The following is a 27,918-nucleotide window of genomic DNA, read 5'->3' as shown; positions in this document are numbered from 1 at the left end:
AGAAGGAGCAGCGCAGGGAGTCAGACAGGACCTGAATTCCCTGAATTGTTTTTTCTTTTTTTTTTTTTTAAGTTTATTTATTTATTTTGAGGGGGAGGGGAGGGGAGGGGAGGGGAGGGGAGGGGCAGAGAGAGGGGAGAGAGAGAGAGAATCCCAAGCAGGCTCTGTGTCACCAGCGCAGAGCCCGGACTCGAAGGTCAGAATCCCAGGACTCTGGAATCATGACCCAAGCCAACATAAAGAGTCACATGCTCAACCTGACAGAGCCACCCAGGCGCCCCTCCCTGAATGGCTGTTACCACTCAAGTCCTCTTCACTCAGCAGACCAACAATGGGTGTGTTTTGACACACTGTGGATACAGCAAAGACAAAGGGAAAGGGGCGGGAGGAAAGAAGAGAGGGCCGTGCTTTCGGTGCTTAGCTCTGAAAAGGCAAGTTAACAGGGATTTTCAGAAGGACCAGCCTACTGGAACCTTCTAAGAAAACCTATCTGCATAAAATGACACAACTGTTTGCTGCCATCTGATTTCAAATCCATTACTGGCAGACTGTGATGAAAATCAACGCCTTCCCCAAAAACAGTTGCCTGGAAATGATTTGCTCTGAAAACGGCTGACTTTGAAGGGCACTGTCTATCTTTCCCCCTGGCTGAGAATAAATACTTCCCTCCCTCGGTCTACATCCACAGGCTGTGCCTGAGGCTGTGCCTGGACAGTCTCCTTCCTGCTGCCACTTTTCCTTTGAAGATCTTCTTTGAGTTGTCCCCTCAGCCAGTAAGCTCTCAACAAAGGTATTACTATGACGATGATGATGACGATCTGCTATTATTATCATTATTACAGAGCCATTCAATTCAGCTCTTTATGTTCAAATCAGGTGGAGACCCAACACATAACCAACTCCGGCACTGGAGCATTCATGAGTTTGCTTCCATCGATAAGTTATCCTGATCGCCAATGAATTCCATTAGCGTCAAGCCAAAACTGCTACCCAGTCTGAGTACAGAAATACCCCTGAGCCAAGAGCAAATATGTCCCCACCAGCTGCAGAACAGTCTTCAAATATTTCTAAACAACACTTCCTGGACAAGTTCCGGATCGAACCGGAAGCTGAATCTGGTGCCCACGGTGTGGTCACCATTCCCTCCTCCTGCCAACCCCTCCCAGGGCCATACTGGTTGCCTTCCTTCTCCTTGCTGAAACAGGATGGGCTCCGCAGCTCAGATTTGGTGCCGAGCTCACCTGGATTCGAACCTCACCACCCACAACCTGTTAACTTCTCCAGATCTCGGGTTCCTCATCTATAAATAGAGATCTTAATGGCAACGTGGCGACATCTCTGAGCAAGAGCTAGATGAGGAGGAAGACGGGATGACTGCTTTGGCCTCCTCTAAGACGTCCCCCCACAAAATTTCAAACATGGAGCCAGGCCTCCATCTAGTAGAGTGGACAAAGACAGATTCTCTCACAAAGGAGCAGGGGAGTACCCAGGGTCCATCTTCCGGAATACTAGCACGGTCCCCACCGTACACAGTAGCGGCCAGATTAATCTTCCGAACCGCTGTCTCCCCTGGCACAAAATCCTTCAGCGGCTCCATGAGGCCCACAGAATAAAATCTGGGCCAAAACTCAGCCTGTCCTACCTTTCAGGCTTCATATCCCACCACTTCCTCCCAAAGCTCACAGCTTAACGAACTTGAAAACAGGCATATCCCTGTATAAAGTCCTTGTGAGCAGGAATCTCATCTTATTCATCTTTAAACCTTCACAGGTATCAAGCACAGTGCCTTGCAAATAACGATATGCAGTAATTAATAATTATTTATTGATCGGTGTTGGGGAAGGTCATGGAAAAGACGGGACCGCCAGCTGACCTGTGAGCGGGACCTCACCAATAGGAGGCTCCTCGCCCCCTCCTCTGTCCTTGGAATGTGGCTTCTGCTTGCCTTTCCTGCTCCCAGAAGCTCCTCCAAGGACACAGCCTTGAGATGGTGATGTCATGTTGAGAACACCTGCATGGTATACTGACTGAACCCAGTTAAGGCCTCTATGTAAACTTCGAAGGTCTGGCGGGCAGGTGCAGGGATCTAATCATCTTGCTGCAGCCAAGACAAGCCTCACAGGAAGTGCCCTTTGCTTATTAAAACTGCCACCTACCTCCTCCCTCATCTGCCTCTGCCCTCTGAGTTCAGGGGCCAATTGCAGATTACACCAGGGAAGCTTGCGAGAAGGTTGAAAACCAGTGATAAGAAAGTGGAAAAATCCCTCCTGGAGAACCCATGGTTGGCAGGGGCTGGGGAGGAAAAAGCAGATGATATGAACTATGTGATGTGATGGAAAAAACTTACTATGAATAAGTGGTAAGTAAGTAGGGGGAAAACTGATTGCGAAAAGCAGGCGACATAAAGAAGAAGAATTTTGCTACGTTCGTGACATTTTCCAGATAAATCGAGCTCAGTATGTTAACAAACTTTTGAAATATATTTACTCAACTTTTCATTTAAAAAATCCTGGGGCGCCTGGGTGGCTCAGTCGGGTTGAGCGTCCGACTTCGGCTCAGGTCATGATCTCACGGTCTACTATGGGTTCGAGCCCCGCATCGGGCTCTGTGCTGACGGCTCAGAGCCTGCTTCAGGTTGTGTCTCCCTCTCTCTGCCTCTCCCCCACTCTCACTTTGTCTCACGCTGTCTCTCAAAAATAAATAAATGTAAAAAAAATTTTTTTTAATAAAATAATTTTATTGGGGCACCTGGGTGGCTCAGTCAGTTGAGCGTCCGACTTCAGCTCAGGTCATGAGTTTAAGCCCCACATCGGACTCTCTGCTGTCAATGCAAAGCCCACTGCAGATCCTCTTGTCTCCCTGTCTCTCTCTGTCCCTTCCCCACTCTCACCCTCCCTCTCTCTCAAAAAGTAAATAACATTTAGGGGCACCTGGGTGGCTCAGCCAGGTAAGCGGCTGACTCTTGGATCCAGCTCAGGTGATTATCTCACGGTTCGTGGGTTCAAGCCCTGCATCGGCCTCTGTGCTGACAGTGGGAACCCTGCTTGGGATTCTCTGTCTCCCTCTCTCTCTGCCCCTCCCTGCTCTGTCTGTCTGTCTGTCTCTCTCTCTCTCTCTCTCTCTCTCTCTCTCTTCAAAAAAATAATAAATAAATAAACATTAAAAAAAAAAACCTTACCGAGCCAGGTACTCTAAAAAGCCCTATGTGCCAAGCGCAATGACCATCTCGGACGGGGGTGATACAAAGGTGATGAGGGCATGATCTCCATCCTCAGAGTTGACACAGCAGTGATGGACTCGGGCACATAAGCAACCAACTCCAAAATGAGGCATCTCGTCCTGAAGGTGACTCTAGGGAAACAAACTGAGGACGGTGGAACTTTCGACGGGGCACTTCAGGATGCCTTCCATCCCATGACAACTCAACAGCGGCATTCAACACCACCGGCTCCTGGTTCGCTCTCTGCAACAGACTCCCCCACCCTCAACGCCATCTCATTAGCTTCACAAGAATGTGCCCCTGAGTTTTATAAAGGTGACTTTTTTGTAGAGGGCATTCCGGGGGTGTTTTACTGGGAAAAACCCAGAAGAGCTAACTCTGGGAGACTTCAAAGAAGAGGGGCCATCTGAACTGGGCTTGGGGAGATCAGAGATCCTCAGGTGAAAAGAAAGGAAGAACATTCCAGACAAAAGGAAGAATAACAACAGAGGCAAGAGGGAGGAAGTGTACGTGGCAGGATTGAACCGGTAACAGGGAGAGGCTGTGCCACAGGGAAAGGGTGGAAGCGGGAGAGACACAGCCGGAAAGCCCGTCCAAGACTGGCTAATTAACAGAGAGCCATTTGTTCGGCCCCTTAACAAGGGTCCCTGTTGACTGATGAGGGGAAACACCCCATACACCCCTGGGCACACGTGAACATGGCTGATGTGCTTTCCACCTGCTGTCCCGTCCTGTTCTTTACTAGGCAACACAGCACACGAGCCCTGCTAGCTCTAAGGTACTACACGGGCCCGTGGGTGGACGGGAGATAATAAACAGAGAACTAGGTCAATCATTACAATTTAATTCAACCAATATTTATCGAGTGCTGGCTGTACGCGAGTCATTTTGCTGAGCCCTGAGGAACCCATGACGGTACTCCAAAGTTTATCTAATCAGAGTCGAGAAGGCAGCCATGAATAACAGATGCAGAATGTGATATCTGTAATATAACCCAGAAAAATCTAAGGCCTTTGAGTAAGATCTTCAAACCTTATCCCCCCAATGAAGCGGAGAGCCCAGCAAATCTCCATCATGCTATCAGTGCAGCCAGTCAACCAAGCTGACGTGGCCTCCACACCCAATGGTGGTGCCATTTTGGCTTCAGCCATGCGGAGGGAATGCAGATGGGAAGGGGCCTCAGCGAGGTGCAGCCAACACCACCAGTTTCCTCTGAGCTTCCCAAGTGCCCGTAGTTTGGGCTTGACCCTAACGATCCATGCCCCAGCCCTTCCATGGCCTTCTGTGGGCATAACTCAGAGACCGTGAACGAGCATACCTCACACCTGGACAGGGAGGAGCCTCCTAAGCCACAAGCCAGTCTCACCACCCAGGGGAGAGCGGGATCCCCATCACATGTGAGCCAACAGGACGCCCGTCCTGAAAACTTCCGCTGTGCTCATGCGTGGTTTTGGGGCACCTCACCATCCAGTGTCTCGGTGCTCCAACTTGGGTCTCTCATCCGTATTAAGGACAACGGTCTACTGTGGACCTGTCCATAATCCCTTCTCTCTCTTTATAGACCAAACCAAAACAAACAAAAGAGAGTACAAAAAAATATTTTCATACCTGTGCATTACTTCCTCTTAGAAACGTATCAAAGCACCCCAAAGACAGGCCTGGTTATCATCAAAAACACAATCTGGCCCCTTCTGCAAGGCCCACGGTGCGTAGGAACAACCAACGCATGCCCCCTTACATCTCCTCTCAAAAGCGACAGGCTCTCGGTCCTGCCACCCCCGGGCCACAGTAATTACCTACCATTTTCCAAAACGTAAGGGGAAAATGTTCCCAATCCTTTCAATCACCTTCCACCCCCCGCCCCTGAAAACTTGCTCTGTCCTCAAAACAAACCCTTTCTCTACTGGGAAACACGGGAGCACAGAACTTGAGGTAGCTGTGGCCACCCAGACTGTCCCTGTCACTCCTGGGATCCATCTAACCCCACCACATCAGACCACGCCCCATGTGCCAAGAATGGAAGGCCTTTTCAACCCATGTCACCTTTGCTCTTCCTCTTCTGTCAACCAAAGATGCCCCGCTCGCCCTTTGGCCACCAGTCGACACCGCCATCGGCCATCGTCTTTCTGGCAGGTGGGAAGTAGGGAGTGAAGCACACCCCGTTTCGCTGGTCAAAGACACAGCGCCTTGGGCTTGCTGTGCTTTTATGAAGCACACATTTCATTCTTTCTGTTACTACAGATGGTTATCTACACGCCTGTCTCTCTAAGTAAATGATAAGCTCTTTGAGAACACGAAATTGTCAATTTTACATCTCCGCAGCCCGGTTCAAAAAATGTCTCCCGAAGGAATTAAATCTCCTGAGAGTTTCCTTTAAAATACGTGCTTGCAGAAAGGGGTCTTCAACTTGATTTCGTCATGATCATATTTGTTTTCCTAGTACTTGAGGCTAATTTTGAGGACTTTTTTTTTAAAGCCTGGGTCCCACACCAGAGGGAATATAAGTTTCCCCCCTCTGCCTTACGTCAGAGACATTATGTATCTTCTTCCCAATTATTTTACAATTCACTCTTAGTTATGATCCATATGTTATCTTGCCAGGTCGTACGATTTAATGAAAACCAACTCTGCAGAAGGATCGGGTAAGATGAAAAATTTGAGCACAACATAAAAGCAACCCAACAATAAATTTGCTATTGTACAGTTGTGGTATTTCACTGAATTTCCTCATCCACTGTAGCTCTCGTAAGAACAAATAAACGGTTCCTCATTTGGTCGATAATTCACAACAAATACACAAATGCGTTCATTTGACTTTACAGATCTGTTATTACAGCAATCAATTTGTCTTCATCCACACAAGTAGTAGTATTAAACCATTATTGGATGTATTATATTTAAATGCTCATGCTCCAAATGCTATTCTAAGGCTGCTTTTACTCGCTTTTTATTTTAATGTTTGTTTATTTATTTGGAGAGAGAGAAACAGAGAGCAAGTGGGAGAGGGGCAGAGAGAGGGGGAGACAGAGGATCCCAAGCAGGCTCCAGGCTGTCCGCGCACAGCCCGATGCGGGGCTCAAACTCACAAACGGCCAGATCATGACAGGCTACCTTCACTCACTTTTATCCTCATACCACAGTGGTGATGAACCTGTGAGCAGCCACTACAATTAATTCACTACCATATTCGGGCACTGCTGTGCTTCCTCTAACCAGAAATTTTAGAATTCAAAGTACAACACACAAAAAAAGTTAATTCTTTACGACAGAGTCCAACAAAACATACCAAGTACTTCATCTGGCCACCAGATCCTGGGCAGGTCACTTGATTTCTCCAGCTAAAAAACCGATGGAGCAGACTATAATCTCTAAGGAAACTTCCAATTCTAGTATTCTATGAGATTAAGTACTTTTATCTGATTCCCTATTTACCAATCCACCCAAATTTACTTCCTACAACATAATTTAATTCCTCAATAGGTGCTTTATCAACAATGTTGCTTTTACAACATTGCAAAAAAATGTTTTAACTTCCTTTTAATGTTGATTTATTTTTGAGAGAGAGACAGAGAGCAGGCAGGGGAGGGGCAGAGAGAGAGGGAGACACAGAATCCGAAGCAGGCGCCAGGCTCTGAGCTGTCAGCACAGAGCCTGACGCGGGGCTCGAACTCAGGAACTGCAAGATCATGACCTAAGCTGAAGTCAGACGCTTAACCCAACAGAGCCACTGAGGCGCGCCATCATGACAAAATTTTTTAAATGATTTTGTGCCGTATGCTACTCACACTATGAAGACGGGGGAATCATTATCAGCTTTGAAGACCATCTAGCACGTCATTTGGGAACCCACAAAAAGAATGACATAATCCTACAACTCAGCAACAAAAAAACCAAATAACTGATTCAAAAATGGGCAAAGGATTTAAGCAGACATTTCTCCAAAGGAAATCTACAAATAACGAAGCACATGAAAAGATGCTCAACACCACCACCTAGTAGGGAAATGCAAATCAGAAGCCCAAGGAGATACTGTTTCACATCCATCAGGAGGGCTACTGAAAGAAAGAAAGAAAGAAAGAAAGAAAGAAAGAAAGAAAGAAAGAAAGAAAGAGGGAGAGAGAGAAAGAAAGAGGGAGAGAGAGAAAGAAAAACAGAAAATAACAAATGTTGGCCAGGATGTGGAGAAACTGGAACCTTCATGCATTCCTAGAAGGGCGTAAAATGGAATTGCCACTGTGGACAAGTTGGGTGGTTTGTCAAAATTTTGAAACCTGGAATTACCAGATGATCCACTGCATTGAAAGAATGGAAAGCAGGAACCAGGCCTGATACTTTTTGCAGGAATGATTACTGCGGCTAAATGGTAATAATAACAATGCAGGCAACCATCAACAGATGGATGGAAAAACAAAATGTGGGACTATTACTCAGTCTTAAAAAGGTATGAAGTTCTGGCACATGCTACAACACAGATGAACCTGGAAAGCACTCTAAGTGGGGAAAAAAAAAAACAGTCACAAAAGGACAAATATTGTAGGATTCCACGTATATGAGGTAGCTAGAGTGATCCAATTCATAGACAGAAAGTACGATGGTTGTTGCCAGGGGCTGAGGGCAGCGGGGTTCTTGTTCACTCAGTACAGAGTTTCTGGGCGCCCGGATGGCTCAGTCAGTTAAACATCTGACTTCAGCTCAGGTCATGACCTCGCGATTCGTGAGTTCGAGCTCAGCATCAGGCTCTGTACTAATAGCTCACAGCCTGGAGCCTGCTTCAGATTCTGTGTCTCCCTCTCTCTGCCCCTCCCCTGCTCCTGCTCTGTCTCTCTCAAAATTAAGTAAACATTAAAAAAAATAAAAACAAAAATAGGCACAGAGTTTCTGTTGGAGATATTAGTAAGCCCTTGGGTGGACAGTGGTGACACCTGCGAACACTGTAAACGCACTTAACGCCACTGGATTATATGCTTAAAGATGTTTGTAACGGTAAATTTTATGTTACATAACTTTTACCACAATAAAAAGAAATACGAAGGCAGGCATTTGTGAATTCGCTGCTTGCTCCACTATTGCCTTTGGTCCCATCATGCATGACAGTTACTCTTTGATTCCAGGCAACTTGAAGTATTGACTGGCACGTGTGCTTGTGTGTACTTGTGTGCACACACACACATGCACACACCCAAAGAATGAGTGAGCAAGAGAGGCAAAACGAGGATTTTCAAATTTCAGTAAGGGCCAACCTCCCTTTCATGGCGAGGATAACTCAAACCAAGTGAGGACAGAGCCTCTCCTGGACGTACAAAGAAAGGGCTAGATTCTCCCAGCACCGACCTCCGGGGCGAGAGCACAGCAGTAAAATTTATTAGCAGCACTGCTGGCTACAGGGTCTACCTTGAGGGAAAAGGAAGTAGACGGCGGAGATAGCTATCAGGACTTACCCACATGGTTTTCCTGAATGACAAAAGACACCAGACAACAGTTGAATTCTACACGCCAAACGAAATGTGAAAGAACTGTGGAAAAACAACAGTAACGACAAAGCAATATGTTGTTCTATGCCTACGATAGAAGAATCTGTCTTTTAGAAAATAAAATGGATACGTCCGGCCAAAATTTTGTCATATTAGCACTGTTACTTCCCCTACAATCTGAGACGACGCCACATGGCCCACGGAGGACTCTAGAAGGTCCAAGACACATGTCCAAGAGCACCTTCCAGAACTGGGGTCTTAGACGCCTGACTGCTTGACTGTGTTTTAGCTAGCTGTTAAAATTAGCTACATCCTTACAGCTATATCCTCATGGCGATATCCTCTGCCTAGCTACCTCAAATCCAAGCTCATTACGTTTTTACCTTTTTGCACCTCCCTCTCCACAGAGTTGGCACTGAGTCAATAGCTGTGAACCACGTCACTCAATCATCAAAATAGTCCATTGCTCCGGTGGAATGGCTCATCTCAACCCAAACTGCAACCTGACTTTAAAGAAATTAAAAAAAAAAAGGGGGGGGGGGGCGCCTGGGTGGCTCAGTCGGTTGGGCGTCCGACTTTGGCTCAGGTCACGATCTCACGTTCCATGAGTTCGAGCCCCACGTCGGGATCTGTGCTGACAGCTCGGAGCCTGGAGCCTGCTTCAGATTCTGTGTCTCCCTCTCTCTCTGCTCCTCCCCTGCTCATGCTCTGTCTCTCTCTTTTCAAAAATAAATAAACGTTAAAAAAATTTAAAAAAAAACATTTTTAAGACCTAATGTATTAAAAGCACCTGTAAGAGAGGCAAATCCTCTCCTACACCATTTAAAATTCATCCGGACTTCTCGAATCACCAGTATGACCAATTATTTACAACTCACACTCAAAAGTGGAAATGGCAGTTCATCTACATTCCCTACAGGGGCCTCCTTTGCAGGAGTCCCATTTCTACTTTTACCCTATCATGGAAGAAAGAAAGGAGGGCAATGCTGTCGGTGTCGGTCCCTGGGAACACCCAGGACACCCCACAAGTCCACAGTGTCCTTCTGGGGCAACAGCTTCACTTCTGACTTCTCTGTCTCCATTCTATCCTGAGGAGCTTAACTTTCAAGGTCAGCTAAACAATGCACATTGAGTTAAGTTTTCCCATATGAACAAAATCCCAACATTCCCCAAAAAGAGTCCATAAAGATTTACCTTCAGGATTACTATTTTAAAGTGAGCTTATACTTTCCTGTTCTTCTGTCAGTTGCAAATCCCCAAACCTACTAGAATTCACTTAAAACTAATCTACAGTGTTTTCATTGGAAGAAGGCAATCAGAAAAGCTCGGACCCACTGAGCAGCTGGGAATTTCTTTGCTGAAGGTTTGGTTTAGTCTTTATTTTTCTAGCTGCTGGCCCTGCTAACATGATTCAGTGAAGGTCGTATTTAATCTCGCGGAGAAAAGCTACCTAAGCAGTTCTTTGGTAGGCTTCAGTAAAAATAAATTGCCTTGGCTCTGTGGAGAAGTCTGTTGCTTCAAACCAACAATGATAGTCAAAGGGAACAAATGAAGGCAACTGTAAAATACTGTACTTGACTTTAAAAGAATTTCACCGCATATACGTTATGGCTAAGTGTCTGTTAATAATAAAGTTATCGTCAATGACTAACCCACCAAGAAAGTAGCAGCTCCCAAATACACATCTCCAGTTTATCAGTGTGCATAGCTTATTTACATGTACAGAAAGCTGTTAGTATACTCATCAGAACTTCAATGTCAAAGAAAGGGACAGGGCGCCTGGGTGGCTCAGTCGGTTAAGCGTCCGACTCTTGATTTCAACTCAGGTCGTGATCTCATCATTCATGCGATTGGGCCCCGTGTCCGGCTCCACGCTTAAAGCAGGAAGCCTGCTTGGGATTCTCTCTCCCTCTCTCTGCCCCTCCCCTGCTAGTGCACATGCACGCACGCCCTCTTTTCAAATAAATAAATAAACATTTTTTAAAAAGAAGAAAGGGACTGGTAAGATTTTTGTCAAGTCCTGGGTACAAAGGAAGAAAAAAAAAACACAGTTTTTCACCTTCAAAATGTTGAACCCCTAATACAAAGTGACAAATCCTAACGCAAAGTGACAAATCTCAACGTTTATGTGCTCAATACATATGCCATTTGGTTTTGAACACAAAGTAGACAGATCTATGTCGCCCATTCCAAACTGGAATTCAGCCTTGTGAGCTAACCTTTGCTTCAGGGCTGAAAACCAAACCAACAAATATTTATCTAGTTCTTACTGCGTATCAAGTACTGGTGGGGAATGCAAAGAAATATAACACGATCCCTGGCTCACAAATAATTTGCCATGTAGGTGTTATAAGTGGAAAAACCCAAGGAATCAACTATTTTCTTAACAGTTCCAGAGGCTAGAAAAGATTCAAGGTGTTTGTGACTGATCGCCATGGAATGGTACATATGGCAGGTGACCTCTAAAAAAACTTGGAGCATTTTACTACCTTAGGCTGAAGAGATCGGGGTGGTGGGGGGGGGGGGGGGGTTGTGGGGGGGAGGCAGGGAGGTGCAAGCAGTTATCACCAAATGACCGAATCACCAAAAGGACCACTCGAATCTGCTCTCCCTCAGTGTTCTTAGGTTTAGTCCTTGGATTACAACTTTTCCCCATACTTCCCCCTTGACACCTTGCTTCATTTCCTAATCCTGCACCACCTGACGTGACAGCCACACGTGGCTACTGCACTCTTGAAACGTGACCAGGCTAAATTCGGATGTGCCACACAGGTTTGTGAAAGACAATGCTGGATCTTGAAGATTCAGTATGGGAAAAAAAAACAAAAACAACAACAACAACAAACCAAATGACCTCATTAATAATTTCACATGAACCCCATGTTGAAATGGTAATATTTTGGACATCCTAACCTAAATAAAATATTACGGAAGTTAATTTTACCGCTTTCTTTTTACTTTCCTGACATGGCTACTAGAAAATGAAAAATTACGCACGTGGCTCATGTGTTATTTGTATTGGACAGTGTTGTCCTAATCAATACTTTTCTCTTTCTCAAGCTATGCTTTGGTATTCTGCCTCTGAAGTGCTAATGGTTGCACCCGTGAACAATTCAAAATTTGTAACAATCCAAAAATATCTCCAGTAGCTACCAAGGGATCAGAACTAAATTTTTTCTCAGACACAAATTAGGGATTTGGAGGATTCTGCCGGTGTGAAAAGTCTTCAGTCACACTCTGAGTCATAGCAAAAGTCATTCTCCAATAAAGGGTGTTGTGTGAGGAAATAAAACTTCCCTGGATTCTTCAGTGCTTCTGTGAGACACTTTAGCCACCCAAGACACAGGAATGTATGCAATATAAAGATAGAGAATGTATGGGATATAAAGATAGGGGATGTTTTGGGGTTTTTTTGTTGTTGTTGTTCAGGTTAGTTAACATACTGTGTGGTCTTTGCTTCAGGAGTAGAACCCAGTGATTCACCTCTTACATACGACACCCAGAGCTCATCCCCAAAAGTGCCCTCCAAGATAGGGAATGTTTGCATCCACTTCCCCTAGAAACACTTTATTTTTCACATGCCATGAAAATTGGATCTGTAGCCATTTGTCTAAATTAATTGCTCTGATCCAATAGGATAATTTAACCCTTATCTGCTCAAGAGGGCCAAAGGGATACAGCCTAGAATAGGTCCCTGGGTTAAGTTCCCAGGGTGCCAGGACATTTCAAAAGGAATGAAACCCAGATCTTAGAACACCTCTAGAAAAAAAACCTTACATTCCAAAAGGTTAGGAGTAGAACCCTGAATCCTTTCCATTCCCTCTCAAAGGAGCAAAGGTGGTTGTTGTTGGGTCCCCGCCCCCCCATCTGTTTTTCCCTTGGCTGAGGAGACGGATGGTTGCTCTGATGTCATCTAGAGTGTAGCCCACACCCACGTTCCACCTGTTTTCCCAGCATCACCGGAGGCCCTGGGTATGGGTGATTATCACTGCAACATCATTCTGGCTGTTGTCCTGGCCATTGAGATGGATAAAGAATTCTTCTACCCCAGTGTCTTGTTTCTGCAGCATTCACATACAGAAAAGACATATCTGTGAAGTGGGGTAACATCTCTGACCCTCCCCGGTTTTTGACAAAACAGCGTGCCCCACCCTCACCGAGGAGCTGTCAATCTCAGTGACTTCAAGTAACAAGAGCTGAATCCAGACAAGGGCATCTCTCAGCCCTGGCTGGGAGAGCCCAGATTCTAGAGCCTGGCTCCAAACGTCAAGGCAGAAAGAGCTCAAGAATGGCCAAGTCCACATACAACATCCCCCTCAGTCGTGTCCTGATCTTACATTTATCAGAGATGACGTCAGAGGGGACACTACAGAGTCATCTCGAGAATATTTTTCTGGTTATAGAAGCCAGTGGTGCTGTTACCTTAATTTGCAAAACGCAAGTGTTTCAAGTGGGGAAAAAAGCCAAACACCCTCGATCCCACCATCAAAATATTTTCTTCTCGTTTTTTTTCTTTAATGATGTATATGCAAATACACACACACATTTTTTAAATGGAATTAGAGTCACCATTAAGTATCTCTTTTTCTCCACTCAACATTCCTCACAAGCATTTTTCCATCATTAAATGCAAAAAACATGAATTTTCCAAGCTATCTGTACTCATTGTCTGGATGTGCCATAATTCACTTACATGTATTCCCATTGTTGGGTATTTAGGTTGTTTCCAAATTCTCACTATGACAAAAGCTAATTCAATAAACATACTTGTACATAAATCTTTGTCCCATTTCTGGTTACTCCACGTGACTAGGTTCCTAGAAGTGGCATTACTGGAACAGAGAGTTTTAACATCTTTAAAGCTTCAAGCATGTAACACCAGATAGAATTCCGGAAACTTCCTTGCCATGTCCAATCCCAACTGCAATACAGAGTGCTTAGTTTCCAAATCAGTGACCTGCTGGACCCAGCTTCGGCACGCATAGCTCAGGCTTAACGTGGGTCAGTTATTCCTTTGGGAAACATCGAAGTAGCCCGTTCTGATTTCCTGACCCCCGGTGACCTCCTACAACCCGACAAGAATAAAACAGCAGCAAGGAAGACCAGCATGGGGCTAAGAGAGCTATTACAACATGTCTAAAAATTTTTATCACCATGTATCTTCCTCTCGGGGGTCCATGGTTGCCTCCAAAGGCAATTTTCGATGGAGTCTGAGGTCTCGAGTGGGGGTATCAATGCCTCCAAGTGCTCTGGCTCCAGCACTACGACCTCCAAGGTGGCTTCAACCACGCCCAAGTGGTAACTGTCCACAACCTCTTGTGAGCTTGCCTGAAGTCGCCTGATGCCCTAGCGGTTCTCCCATCAGACTTCACCTTCCCCAGGATAAAAAGCCTTCATTCCAAAGTCGGACGTGGACGGTCCTCCAGTACATCAACTTACCCTTGAGTCAGTATCCATGAACTACCACCTTGCTCCCTGCCACCCCAAAACCCCTTCAGTGATATGTGTAGAGAGAGAAAATCCACCTGCCTGATTCCTTCTTCTCACTCTCTCTCTCTCTCTCTCCCCCACACGAGAATTCAGGAGGCATGATTCTACCCTACACCTATTCTCTTTTTCATCCCCTCACCGCCCCCCCCCCCAAAACCATCACCTTCCAATTCCCTCCCACTCCCATCCCATCCATCCGTGCACCCACTGGCACCCTACCCAGGTGTTGGGACACTGTTCTCCCCAGTGTTAATTTTCCTCACCCTGTTCAGTAATTCTAGGGTAAGGAGGGAAAAAAAAAAAAGCTCTCTTCAAAAATAACACGTTAGATATTGCTTGAAAAAAAAAAAAAGCCATGTGTATGCAGTCCCTTCTCACTCAAAAATGTCAATCTCATGAAATGGGAAAGTCAGCAGGATTCTAAGAGTATGGGGCCAGGACAGTGTATTCTATCTATAAAACATTTCTTTAGATCGTGCACAAACCTGACATTTGTTAGCTCAAATTAAATTGGAAGCTCATCTTTCCTTCCATCACACTGAGTGTGCAAGCGTAGCAACAGATTGCTAAGTACGCCTGAAAAGAAATTATTTATGAAGATTATACAGCAAGTAGTTAACTCTCAAAAAATATTGCTTTAATGAAAACTGGCCAGAACTTCATCACACAAAATCCCAGACGAAGATATCTCGTTGAACTACATCAGCCTTGCCCTTGAAATAAACATGCTCAGAATCCCTCCTCAGAAAGAATTGCACAAGCCGTGTTTCTCATAAAAATGGGGACAATGAGGCCTGCATAGGGCAGGAGGCAGCGGGGACATTTTTGCTGGACTCAAGTTTTGTTTATCAACGCCGAACACCAGCAGAGGTTCTGTGCTAGTTTCAGAACTCAGAAAACCTAAGGGGCCAGGAGTTTGTCTTAAAAAAGGCCGTCTGGGGTCTAAAACGTCAAGGTTCTCTACTTCGGGCCGAAATGAGATCAACCAGACTGGATCCTATTTCTCCCAAGTCAATCAGGAGTTCTCACCAGAAGTCTTCTACAATTCTAAATAATAAAAACAGAAATCCAAGTCTTCCTAAGGAAACACAATTTATTTCATAGACAGAGGGAGAAAATCATTTAAAAAGGATGCTCGAAGGTGCGGCCCAAGGGGCCTCGCGGAGTCCTCTCCAGTGAAAACTGTATTATCTTATTCATTATATTATAGAAATTATAATAGAAATTATAGAGAAATTATAGAGCATATAGAGCTTGGTGCCTGAGGGCTGGATTTCCTGCTTGGGTTTTTCCCTAGGTATTTTATATAAAATATTGGCTTCAGGTTTAAATCTGGAACCTATGGATAATTTATCAATCTTTTAAAAAAAATCAAGATTCATCCAAACTTCCTCACTTTCATTCCTACCAGCCACCCCCTTGAGGGCCAACCCTCAACCCTACCTTGGACAGACATTGTGCACCAAATAGTGATCTCACTCAGGACAAAAGTAGGGCACATAGGGGGCCAACGGGCAGAAAGCCCTGACCTCCTACCCTATGTGAGAAGAATATGGTATCCCATACAGATGGAAAGAACTGATTTTATTATAGTAAAATTTTATTATATATTTTTATTATATATTTTATTATATATTGTATTTTATAATATATGATTTTATTATATATTATTATATAAAATATATAGTATAATAATATATATAATAGTAACTAACACTTCTTAGCAGTTATATTATTTTTATGTATTACTTTATATACCTTAAAAATTTTTTCATATTTATTTTTGAGGGGGGGCAGAAGAGGGAGAAACAGAGAGAGAGGGAGACACATAATATGAAGCAGGCTGTCAGCACAGAGCCCAGTGCAGGGCTCGAATCCACAAACCGTGACATCATGACCTTGGATGCTTAACCAGTTTGAGCCACCCAGGTGCCCCTACTTTATATACTTTTACATATATATACTGTCTATTTTATTTATTTTCCCATACATAGCGTTGGGTACACAGTAAGCATTCAATAAATGAAAGTTAACCAGCTCCCATTAAAGGTGTTACAGCAAAATGCTAAAATTAGCTAGGGGCATACCTGTAATAAAAATAATGAATTTTTAAAGAGTGTGAAGCAAGGGTGAAGGAAATTCAGACCAAAGCATACTGAGCCTGAGAAGATTTATAACATACGTGGGGGGGGGGGGGGGGGGGCGAGGCGGGGAGAAAGGTTGGGGGGAGAGAGAAATACATCAGTCCAATCACTGTTATTTCCATATCATTTGGTCTCCATGGATACCATCTAACTTCTCTTCTGACAGGAAAAAATTCACTGACATTATATTTCACTGTTAAATTCTTTGATGCTTTACATAAAATAGCTATTCTGTGTTTAATTCCTTGCCATTACCCATATTATACTCTCAGGAGAAGTAAATCCCTTTTTGCTGAAAATTCTGTAGGAGAATGCCAGTATTTAATCCACAGTCTTGATTTCCTGGCTTTTTCACATTAATAATAATGACGGAATTCTGAAAGTTAATGCCTCACACATTTGTAACTGCTGCAACTTATACAACCTTCTTTCATACACAGTATCTCATCTGTTCCCCAAAGCAACCCTATCAGATATGCAGGTAACTATTATTATCACCTTCCATAGAACTAACCCCAAAAGGCAATCACTGTTATTTATCTTTTAGCTGTGTTATTATCAGCTCACCAACTACAAGCAATTTCTCAAGAAGGTAAAGGAAGTTGTCTTCCTGTTCCCAGTTGAACTCACGGAGCCTAGCACAGTGTCTGACACATAGTGAATGTCTCACGAATATTTATTAAATGAATAAATAAAGTGCTTTATCTGCTCTGAGTCCTTTTTGGTATAAAGCACAAAACAGAACCATGTCCCAGATACCCCATTTAGAGTTCTGTTCTCTATCAAAAGGAAATTGTGTGAAAATGCTCTCGAAACCACAGAGCTTATATTCGATAATCCTAAGAATAAAAGTACAACGTCCTTGCAAAAGTACCATGAAACAACAATGGATGCACATCTCAGGTTAAACATCCAAAGTCTCAAATTTTCCACGACTAGTTGTTAAGTTTAACACCCTCAACTAGCTTTAGCATATTGAATATTTGCCTAATACAGTACTTCAGAAAGCACAGTAAGAGAAGAGTGGGGCCATAGTTCACAGAGCTGCGCTTAGCACAACCATTTCTTTGCCACAATTTGCTTCCAATTTAACTACCAACTCTTACTTTCGATTACGGTGACATTTTTACAGGTAAGTAAGTCTGAAACAGGCAAAATTATCTTGAACTTTTGAAGATCAAAAGAAAAAAAGACAACTCGCGTTGGATGAAATATATAAATGTTTAATATTAAGAAGGAATTACAGGGCGCCTGGGTGGCTCAGTCAGTTGAGCGTCCGACTTCGGCTCAGGTCATGATCTCACAGCTCGTGAGTTCGAGCCCCACGTCGGGCTCTGTGCTGACAGCTCAGAGCCTGGAGCCTGCTTCTGCTTCTGTGTCTCCTTCTCTCTCTGCCCCTAACCCACTCACATTCTGTCTCTGTCTCTCTCAAAAATAAAAAATAAACATTTAAAAAAAAAAAAAAAAAAAAAAAAAAAGAAGGAATTACAAGCCATCACAGAACAGGACTCCTGAATCTAAGAGGCCAGAATCTAACTTCTTACACAACAGGCTGTTATAAATTATAATCATTCACTAATAACAGCGACATTCCGGACTTTGCCACATCAATCGATAGATGTTCCAAGATTACCCCTTAGCAAGGCCAGTTTAATTTCTAAACATTCCATCTCCGAGGTTTCCTTAGAAAAGACAAGTTTTTCCAAGACTTTTTAGGTTTCTATGTCCATCCCTCTCCCGTCCAAAAAAGGAAGGATGGGCGTTGAGAAAAGGAGAGAATCCTGAATCTGCGTGCAAGCTGCCGTGAAACAGGGATCACCCTCAAGGTCCTGGCAAGGAAGCGCGCGTCTGTCTAACATCAAGACGATCCACCTTTCGAACTCAAGTCTGTCACCAGACCCCTTCCTGCACCTGCCCTGAAAGCACCAAAAAGTGCAGGCTCCTAAGTTCCAATGCTACTTGCAATCGGGCTGAAAACTCATAAATGACTGCAGGCTTGACAGCAACCTTGGTGATTCCTGAAAATCCACAACAGGAAATGTAACTATCCTCCACCCTCCCTAGCCATTCATCAAAAGCAGACCGAGTCACAGCAACAGGGAGGCCAGTGGCGGAAGGCAAATGCCAGCACTTTTCCTCATTTAGAAACACTGCCTTCTTCCCAACCGGTAACCAAGGACGAGGAGCACAACCCACCGCCCGCACCGGAGGGAGGGGCTGAGGAGGGACGGAGCGGGTAACATGTCCCCAAGTTCCAAACACTCTACTCTGGGACTGAAAATGAGTGCTAGCCACGCCGCTAAAATGTGGCAACCTCGCCTGCCAGTCCCAGGGGGCACATCTGCAGCTGGTGACCGAGGCTTCTGCCTACAACCACGGACCCGAGCGCCTCACCTGGTGCCCGGAACACTGTCTTTGCGCCCGGCTCGGGCTGCCAGCCTCCTCCCCTTCTCCCCCTCTAACCGGGCAAGGGGGTAGGGCGGCAAACGTACCAAGACCCGGGGCCAAAGACAGATGCCGGCGCGTCCTGGCGAGGGGCTGAGTTACCTCCAGAGGCCCTTCGAACTTGCGGAGGCTTCCCGAGCCCCTCTCGCGGGCCGGCCCCCAGGCCGGGGCACTGAGCGCGGCCGCAGGCGGGCGGGCGCCACGATTGGCCGAGGCGGGCAGCGCTCGGTGGGCGAGCCCGGCCCGCGAGGCGGAAAGGAAGTGGCGGCCACGGCCGTGCACCAACCACGTTCGGCCGGCGGGCGAATGCCACTCGGCGCCCAGAGCGGGGTCGGAGGGCGCGGGGCGGGCACTCGCGTCCCCACCCCGCCGCGGCCCGCGCGCCCCAGGACCCCCAGGGGACGCCCGCCCCCACGCCTGCCAGCAGGGCGCCGCTCGGTCCCCGGAGGCTCCCCGCCCCCACCTCGCCCGCTCCGTAGCCGAGGCGGGTCAGGCCCAGCGCGCCAGGCCGGCCCGGGGGCGCCTGCGGGGACCCGGAGGCGCCCGGCGCTAGGCCGCGGCCGGGGCGGATGACCCCTTCCGCGCGGCGCCCTACCGGGACGCGCCCCCGGAACCCCCCGCGCGCCTGGACAAGTGCAGTGACAAAGCCCCAGGGCCAGGCCGGACGCTGGCCGGCGGGAAGGAGGACGCGGCGTCCCTCCGGAGCGGCGGTGGCGGCAGCGGCCCAGCTCCCGGGAAGCCGGGCGTGCCGGCCAGGCCCGGCGCCCACCCCCGCTCGGAGCCCGCCCGCCGCCCCCGGCCGCTGGCACCCGACGCCCGCGACCGTTCCCCGAGTCCCGCGGGCCGGCGAGCCCTGGGACCGCCGCGGGGCGCCCCACCAAGTTTCCTTTGGCCGCGGCGCCAGGCGCCTCTCCCGGCCGGGGCGCGGGGCGCAGGCAGCCGGGTGGACGGCGGGCTCCGGCTTATTCACGCTGGAGCTGCCCGGAGAGAGGCGCCGCCGCCGGACACCGTGAAGGACCCGCTCCCCTCCTTCGGATCCGGTGGCCACGGCGTCTGTAAACACACACACGCACACACATGCACACGGTAATTTTGTTTTAAAAGGAGGCCCCACTCCGGCGGACCTGCACCCACACACACAACACCTGGGGCGCAGAATCACACAGAGCAGGTCTGTGTCCATGGAGCCAACCTCTCCGCATCTGCAAATCCAAAAGTGAAATTAAACCTCCACCAACCTCCTCCTCCTCCTCCTCCTCCCTCTCTACCTCCTCCTCCTTGCAGCCTCAGCAGCCCCAGTAGCAGCAGCAACAGCAGCAGAACCTGCTTCCCCTAAAATCAGATGATCCGTAAGAGCTCCGACTGTTCCTCCAAAAATCGGCATTAATATTTATGAACCCCAGCATTCTCCGTCTGCAAAACACTGTGTCAAACCATCAGGACACGCGCACACATACATCCCCTCCAGTCCTCACAAACATGCCCTCGAGAAAAACACACACGCACAGTCACAACTATTATTTGAAAAAATGTTACCTCTCAGTGTGCTTTTTCACACTACCAATACAATTCCGCAAGGTTTAAGTGTTGCTAGGGTGTGTGAAATGGAAATGAAAGCCCGTCAGTTGAATAATCGCAGGAGCAAAACTAAAAGTTACTCCCCGGCTTGCCTGAGAACAGTCCAGATCGAAAGCAAAACAAGGAGAGGAAACTGCGAAGAGCTGAGGCTGGAAATCCCCCCACCCCCCGCCCTCCTCCCTGCCCGGCTCCCTCCCTCCCTCGCCTCCCCCCTCCGCCCTCCTCCCTCCGCCCTTCCTCCCCAGTGTTTGTTTCAAGCTTGTGCAACCCGGAGGTGGAGGCGGAGGGAGGGCGCGAGCGGCCGGGCCGGGAGGTGCGGAAGTTCGCCGCGGCTGTTCATTGGCAGGCCGAGCCGCTTTCATCATTTCTCGGAAAAGTCAATTTCATTTTCACTTCCCCACGGCGCGGCGGCGGGAGCAACAAGCGGCTGCTCGTGAGTCTGCCGTTGGCACACCGGGACGCTCACACTCGCCGCGCTCACACGCGAGGCGGGGTGGGGGGACGTGGGGGTCCCGGGGCGACCGGGAGCCCGCTTCGTTTCAGGGCCGAAGCTCGCGGCTGTAGGAGAGGAAAGCAGGTACCCGACCCTCCCTCCATCCTCAGGGTTACCTGAAGGTTGGGAAGGAAGGAGGAGGAGGGCGGCAGGGGGAGCCAAGGGGCTCTTGCCAGCCTGTTGGTGGGGCAGGTGTCAGTGGTGTTCAGCACCGCTGTGTTCAGAGCGGATGAAAATTCACTCTGCAACACTGCCCGCCTCAAAGGAATAAAAGGAACTGACGAGACAGCAATACTTAGATATTAATTCAAGAACTGGGCCGAGCGAGGACTTGGCGACCTTAACCTTATTTGAACCCTCATCAGTGGTTGAGGGTGGAACCATTTGAAGGATGCTGCCATCTCGGGCACCACCTGGCGCTCTGTTTGGGGGCGATAAGGAAGGCCTTCCCCTAGTCCGTCAACAGCAGCACACTCCAGACTGAGTTCTCGCCAGTGCAACAGAAGTTACCTAATGCAGGATGAGATGCGCGAGGGTGTGAATTAATTGTATTTCAAGATGTCTTCATCGTGGCTGGTCCAGGAGAGAAGCTTTATACTGTGGCACTTCCAGCCAGATTCAACTCCGGCCTCTTTTAACTTATTAGCTGGGCATGCTCCCTCTTGTTGCATAACCTAAGGCCTTAGTTTTCAATGCTGTGAAATGGGGATAAATGATAAAATGCAAGAATACAGGTACAGCACCTGTCACCTTCAGGGTGTGTTAGTTCAAACTCATACAGTTCATTTGGGACCTACCACTTTTGGGGACTTTGCTTTAAAGTTTATTTATTTTGAGGAGGGGGGGAGGGAGGGAGAAAGAACGAGTGGGGGGAGGGTCAGAGAGAGGTGGTGCAGAGGATTCCAAGAGAGCAGGCTTGGTGCTGACAGCAGAACAATCCATGAGATCGTGACCTGAGCCAAAGTCAGATGCTTAACCCGCTGAGCCACCCAGGTGCTGGGGAGGGGGGGGGGGGTCCTTTGCTTTAAAAGCATCAATTCTCATCTAATTATACCTGTTTCTTCCCCCAGGTGCAGTTTAATCAGCTTCTCCCAAACTGATCTGCCTCACAAAGAAAGACCCTTCCTGGGAGGCCATAGTTCTGTACAGGCAAACACTTTTCTAAAAACATAACTCCAACATCCCTCTTTGCCACAGAAGTATTGAGTTTTCTAGGGACTGGAAAAAGAAAGCATCTGAAGACGCCTGTGTGGTTAGGAGACAGCCAGCTGAGTGTTTAGGATTCTGTCTTCTACGTGATCTCAGCAATAGATACACACATTCCTTCTCATCCTCTCTCCTCTAATACCATCTGCCATAGCTACTCGCTTTCCTATTTCATAGAACAGTGACCACGACAGGCAGTTGGAGTCGTCCTATACAAAGTCTGTAGGGCGGTTGTCACTCTTTGCCCACCTACAGACCCAAGTTAAAAACCCCAGCATCCATTCAATCGGTAGCATCCTGCTGGCTTGTTACTACTCCCAAATCCGGACCCGGCCCTCCCCATCTGCCCTGTATTGCCTTCATCCAGTGATGAACCCGCCTCCAGCTGTGCTCCCAGGTTGTGCTCCTCCGGGCTAGCAGCCACACTACTGTCCAATTAAGTAGAAAATCAACTCCAAATAAAGCGCGTTCCAACCCTAACTCCACCCCTCAAAAACCTCTCCTAGCCTTCAGAATAAAATCCGTATTATTTAACAAAACATATAAAATCGGTATAATCTGGCACCAAAGTACTTTCCCAGCCCCATCTCCTGCTCCAGGGCCCCACAAGCCCTTGGCAAACCAGCTGCCACTCCTTGTTGTGAAACAACAGAGCCATCCTCTTGTTTGTTGTTTTATGCTGAGCATGGTGCCCTGCACGCAGGCGCTCAAATAAATGCTTGTGAATGAAGAATTCCTTGCCCTTTTGTTTCTCATGAAATATTCTAGACTCCATCAGAGTCTTTTATTAACATGCGGTGACCGATACTCGTTGTACAGAATGCCGACGAGTTGAAAGAAAAACATAAGCCACCTGGAATCTCAGCGGTCGGGAACTGAGGTGCTGATGTTTTTATGTATTTCCTTCTCGTAATTTTTCCAAAGGGCTGTTTCCAGCCTTCACCGACTCAGTCTCTCTGTGCCATGTAGCGGTGCCCATCCGGGTGCCTGGGTGACTTCCCTCTGTCCTGTTCTATTTCCTGGCTGGCTCCTCTTCTGCGGCCAGCCCCCTAAAGTACGGTGTTTCCAGACATTCCATCCTAAACCCTTGTATTTTCTCATTCCACATGCTTTCTCTTTGAGTGCTCTCACTCATGCCCACAGCTTCAGATATCTCTATTTGGTAATAGCTCCAAAGTGTATAGCTTCTGACGTCTGGGTGATTTACCTCCTAGATGTTCCTCGGGTTCAACAAATCATGCATGTCTAAAACTAAACTCATCACATCTTTCCCGACAACCTTGTATATGTGTCACCTCACTGACCCTCCAGGAAACTGGCAGAGATCACTGACTCCTGCCTTTCCTGAGCTCCCCCCTGGAGCTCCCTGAGGCATGGGTACTGTTTCCAATTTTTCAGGCCCTTAGACACATAAAGCATAGAATGAATTTCACTCAGTTCTTATGACCTTGATGACGTATCACTGCAGACAAAAGTTTAAATACGCCCCCAAAGTCCACATGGTATTGATATACACAGTCAGGAAATATTTCTTAGCTCTTTGATGAGATACATACAGTCACAAATCTCTGTGGAAAAGGGATCGATATAGCAAAATGCAACCTTTCTGAAAGTCTCTGAAAAAAGTAACCTTTGCCGTACTGAAGAACTCTGACCAAACACCTAGGTCTAATGCAAAAACCACCGTTCAAGCAATCTTCTATAATGAAACCAGAGTGATCTCCTGAGTGAGGCATGTTAATATTTCACCGGTGGAATAGAACCTCCTAAAAGAAGATCCACCTGCATGCATTAGGAGTAATTTCTCTTCAAGGAAGTTAAGTGAGAGCAGTGATCAGCTGGACACATAGTGATTGATCTCTCCTTTCAAATGGGTTTTTAATTTATTTTTCTACCAAGAATAGTTTCATAAAAGAATCATTCAAGTAACAGACTTTATTAAGTGCCCACAAACTTTTCACAGCACTGGGACTACAGCACTGAACCCAAACCATTGGAAACCTCTGCCTCCCAGGAAGGTCTCTTAGAGTCTAGTAAATTGGCATGTTAGTTTCCACTATATCATCCCAGTATCCCAGCAGCACCTCCACCTATAATCACAGCTTTTAGAACTGTATATTAGAGTTAAGAACATGGAATATGATGGCTTACTCACTAAAGTGTTGAGTATAGTTATGATTAAATCAGTAGCCCATGATCCATCTGTCAACTGATGTCCCAATTTTCTCCACCATATCACTAATCCCACTCTGTCCTGGCCACAGAGGCTCTCCTCCACGGTGTTATTCAGGGGATTATCAAATCATAGGAAATGAGTGTTCCACACTTGCAAGAGCAGTTGGCTCATACAGACCCATAGACTACAGTTCTGCGCTCCAAAAAGTATTGTGAAGTCTACACTGAAGAAATATACAGTCAAGTTAGATTTTAGTTGAGACAGAACGGTAAGGACATTGAAAAAGCCTTCTATCAAAGTTCAAGGATCAGAGCATCAAATCGGAGAAATTCTTGACTATTACCTCACGTAATTGTTCCTCCCATGTTACTGGAAACTCTGAAATGAGGTTCATTTTATTGCAATTATTCTCTGAAAATCATGAATTTAAATTGAGCCATATATTGCCCATTCCTTCATAATAAATATTAATTTTGTCCTGCTCTGATGAAGTCAGGGAAAAAATATTCCTTAAAATTGCCAGGGTGTGTGTGTGTATCTGTGTGTGTATGGGGGGGGGGGGAGGGGGAGAGAGATTTTCTTGTCTAGAAGGAAAGCTTACAATTTTGAAAACTTCATAAATTGTTTTTTGCTAAGACGTCTCTGTTCCATCCCAAATAGCTTTGAAATATCCATTACTATATCCAAATGATAAAGTAGTACTTTCCTTTTTTAAACTCGGAAGGAAAAGGTGTCCATAGCTCTGCCTTGAAGTTCTTTAGAAAGAACTACTATAATAGTTTCAACTATTAAAAATATTTTGAATACATTTCAAATTTTTAACATAAATTCAGCAAACCACAAGATTCACTGGGTCCGGATTAATTGGTGAATTTTCTGTTAGTTTCCTCTCTTTCTCTGCAAGTTCCTCACAGCCTGTGAAGCTCGATGCCAGTGTGTTCTCTTTCTCCCCAAACTTCCTAGCGTTGCGAATGACGCACTTTCACTGTTTGAAAATGTTTGGAAGTTTGCCAGTCAGAAAGACAGAAGAGTGTCATAAAACGAAGGATTGAGAGTATTTTTAAGTCTCTGACTTCCTTGGGGAAAACAAAAAAAAAGTCATCTCCACTAAGTCCAAAAGTACATGACAATTCACACCGGCTCCTGGTGCTGCCTCCTTAGCCTCTGATGTGAGTCGGTGACATTTCCCGCCCATGTGTGCCCAGCCCTGCCATGCCCCCCGGTACTGAGAGCTGCCGTGAAGGAAGTAGGAACAAGACAAGCCCTGGCTCTCCCGGACCTTACATTCCAGTGGGGGTGACGTCAACAGACAAACCAACCAATAACACAGTTACAGATTTGTATTGGTGTTCTGAAGGAAATAAGCAAGAGCTCCCCCTGAAAACACTGGCAGAATCTAGGTGGTCAGGGAAGGTTCCCCTGAGAAAATGGCTTGAAGGTATTCGTTTCCTGGGGTTGCCATCACAAAGGACCATACACTGGGCAACTTAAATAACAGCACTGCATTGTCTCACAGTTAGGAAGCTGGTAGTTCAAGATCCAGGTGTCACGGGGTCGGTTCCTTGTGAGGCCGAGGGAGGGATTTGCTCCATGCCTCCTGGCTTCTGGTGCTTTGCCAGGACTCCTGGGCCTTCTTTGGCTTGCAAATGATCTCTGATCTCTGCCTTCAACTTCACCAGGTGTTCTCTGGGGAATGCACCTGAGTCCAAACTTCTTTTTATCAGGACACCAGTCATTGGATTCGGGGCCCACCCTACTCCAGGATGATCTCATCTTCAATTACATCGGCAAGGACCTGTTTCCACATAAGGTCGCATTCTGAGTACTGAAGGTTATGACTTCCACAAATGAATGGAGTGGCGGACACAATTCAACACATAACAGGTACCAATTATGCGCTGAAGCCGGTGGGCAGAGGAAAGAGTGGGGGACTAAGGCCCTAAGAAGCAAAAGGGTCTGGCATATTCTGGGAATGGAAGGAATGTGTGACTTCAGAGTTAGAAATGAGGGAACGAAGGCCCTGGGCAGAGGCAAGGTGAGCAGACACCAGATGGAGAAGTTTGGACTTTATTCTGCCATCAATGGGAAGATTTCCACAGGTTCTGTGGTTTTAAAAGGTCATGTTATAAATTTCCCAATTGTCGCCTCAACAGTGAAATGCAAGGATTTCTTAATTTGTTGGTTTCTAACGAGAATTTACAACTGTTTTCTCATTGCCCTCTCCCTTATATGTTGAATTTGCTAAAGAGATACAACACATTTATGATCTCTGAAACAGTTTTGTCTTTTTATATTCATTTTTAATTCCTCAGTTAAAATATTTATTTCCTGTTATGGGGCGCCTGGGTGGCTCAGTTGGTTAAGAGTCCGACTCTTGATTTCAGCTCAGGTCTTGATCTCATGTTCATAGGATTGAGCCCCCACATCGGGCTCCATGCTGCCAGCACTGAATCTGCTTGGGATTCTCTCTCCTTTTCTGTCTGGCCCTGTCTCTCTGTCTCTCTGTCTCTCTGTCTCTCTCTCTCAAAATAAATAATATAAACATTTTTTAAAAAGAAAAAAAATATTTATTTCCTGTTAACGTTCTCTCTGATTTTCATCTGCAAAAATAAAATAAGTTTTTTCTTCATTCTCTTTGCCCCTCAAGAAACTTCCCTTAAGGAAGAGGGAAAAAGAGAAGAAATATTCAACTGAGGTAATTTCCTCAGACTGTTTTGAGTGAACAGTGATCATTTTCAGAGGTTCGGTCACCACAAAATCAATATTCATTCCAAAGTTCAGTGGCTCCAAATGTATTCAAGTTTTTTGATTTCCAAAAATTTTCAGATCTTTTTCTTCTGTCAGAAACTCCATGTGTAATAAATCGTTTTCACAAAACTGAATTTTTGTTGGCAGAACAATCAGCATAAGTAAAACTCCATGGTTTGCCTTGAACGTTTTGTAAGTTGAAAGCAAATGTTGGTTTAAACAGCCCATCACATATTTTCTCAACCTCAAGCTGTGGATCTCGGTTTCTGCACTACTCCCTCCTTGATGACCGAAGAAGGTCCACTTTTTTCTGTTTTACATATTGAGGTTCTGGGTAAGATTCCATTTAGGGAAAAGGTTCTGTTGCTTTAAAAAAAATTTTTTTTTTCCATTTAAAAACTAAGCCACAAAAACTGGCTGTTCGTTTTATTTTATTTTCAGACAACTGGAGATAAGAAAGAAAACACAACCAACCATGAGTGGAAAGGCGTTCAGACTGAAGGAGAGAAAGAAATATGGATACCAAGCGACAGAGGTGGTTGTACGCCTTGATAGAGTGGAACCAGCCACATGAGAGGTACCCACATATAAGGTCATCATCAACGTGCCCAATTGTCTCCCGTTTTTCTTTGTTTCTCTTTCCCATCTTTGATAAGAACTTCTCATCTTTGCAGTGATGCAGAACCAACAGAATCATGACCTCTTGTTTCCATGTATGCAGTTGAGGTCATGCTTTTATGACACCTTTGGGCAAAACTTTTTCCCTCATTGAGAAACTGGAGAAACATTACCGCAATCCCGTCATCTTTCACAAGACTTATCCGTGTGTTCCCACATACAAACTGTTCCTTTTGTTGGTATTTTTGCTTATGATGCACTTAAGATAAATAGGATAGTATTTGTACCGCATTGAGGGTAAAAAGAAAATGGTTTTTTTTTAATTTTTT

At 46.1% G+C, this 27,918-nt stretch overlaps 1 protein-coding gene and 1 long non-coding RNA gene across 8 annotated transcripts in view; one reads left to right on the top strand and one right to left on the bottom strand.

Moving 5' to 3' along the window:
- IRF2 (interferon regulatory factor 2) overlaps nucleotides 1-20,484 on the bottom strand; it is an 87,251-nt gene extending 66,767 nt beyond the window's left edge. The window contains exons 1-2 of one of the 4 annotated variants that reach the window (XM_078445278.2): nucleotides 20,307-20,484; nucleotides 20,039-20,193 (exon numbers count right to left, since the gene is read on the bottom strand). Coding sequence is in view for 1 of the 4 variants with exons in the window: in XM_078445275.2 (XP_078301401.1) it covers nucleotides 19,916-19,972 (57 nt within the window). In the remaining 3 variants the exon portion in view is untranslated. Of the gene's footprint in view, nucleotides 1-18,817; nucleotides 19,202-19,915; nucleotides 20,001-20,038; nucleotides 20,194-20,306 lie in introns of those variants that run through there. The other 3 variants (XM_078445276.2, XM_078445275.2, XM_078445277.2) reach the window with 3 other exon arrangements.
- Nucleotides 20,485-20,622: 138 nt separating this feature from the next.
- On the top strand, nucleotides 20,623-27,485 carry LOC132691535 (uncharacterized). 4 transcript variants are annotated; one of them, XR_014137650.1, is made up of 3 exons: nucleotides 20,623-20,781; nucleotides 21,912-26,107; nucleotides 27,413-27,485. It is a non-coding gene; the product is annotated as an uncharacterized LOC132691535 (long non-coding RNA). The 4 variants fall into 4 exon arrangements; XR_014137648.1 differs by having other exon boundaries at nucleotides 20,623-20,925; XR_014137649.1 differs by having other exon boundaries at nucleotides 20,623-22,927; nucleotides 25,903-26,107.
- The last annotated feature ends 433 nt before the right edge of the window (nucleotides 27,486-27,918 follow it).

The sequence above is a fragment of the Panthera onca genome, chromosome B1, assembly GCF_046562875.1.
Source record: "Panthera onca isolate mPanOnc1 chromosome B1, mPanOnc1 haplotype 2, whole genome shotgun sequence".
NCBI classification, from domain to species: domain Eukaryota; kingdom Metazoa; phylum Chordata; class Mammalia; order Carnivora; family Felidae; genus Panthera; species Panthera onca.
Note: the sequence above shows the minus strand (reverse complement) of the source record. Positions and strands in the feature narration are given on the sequence as shown.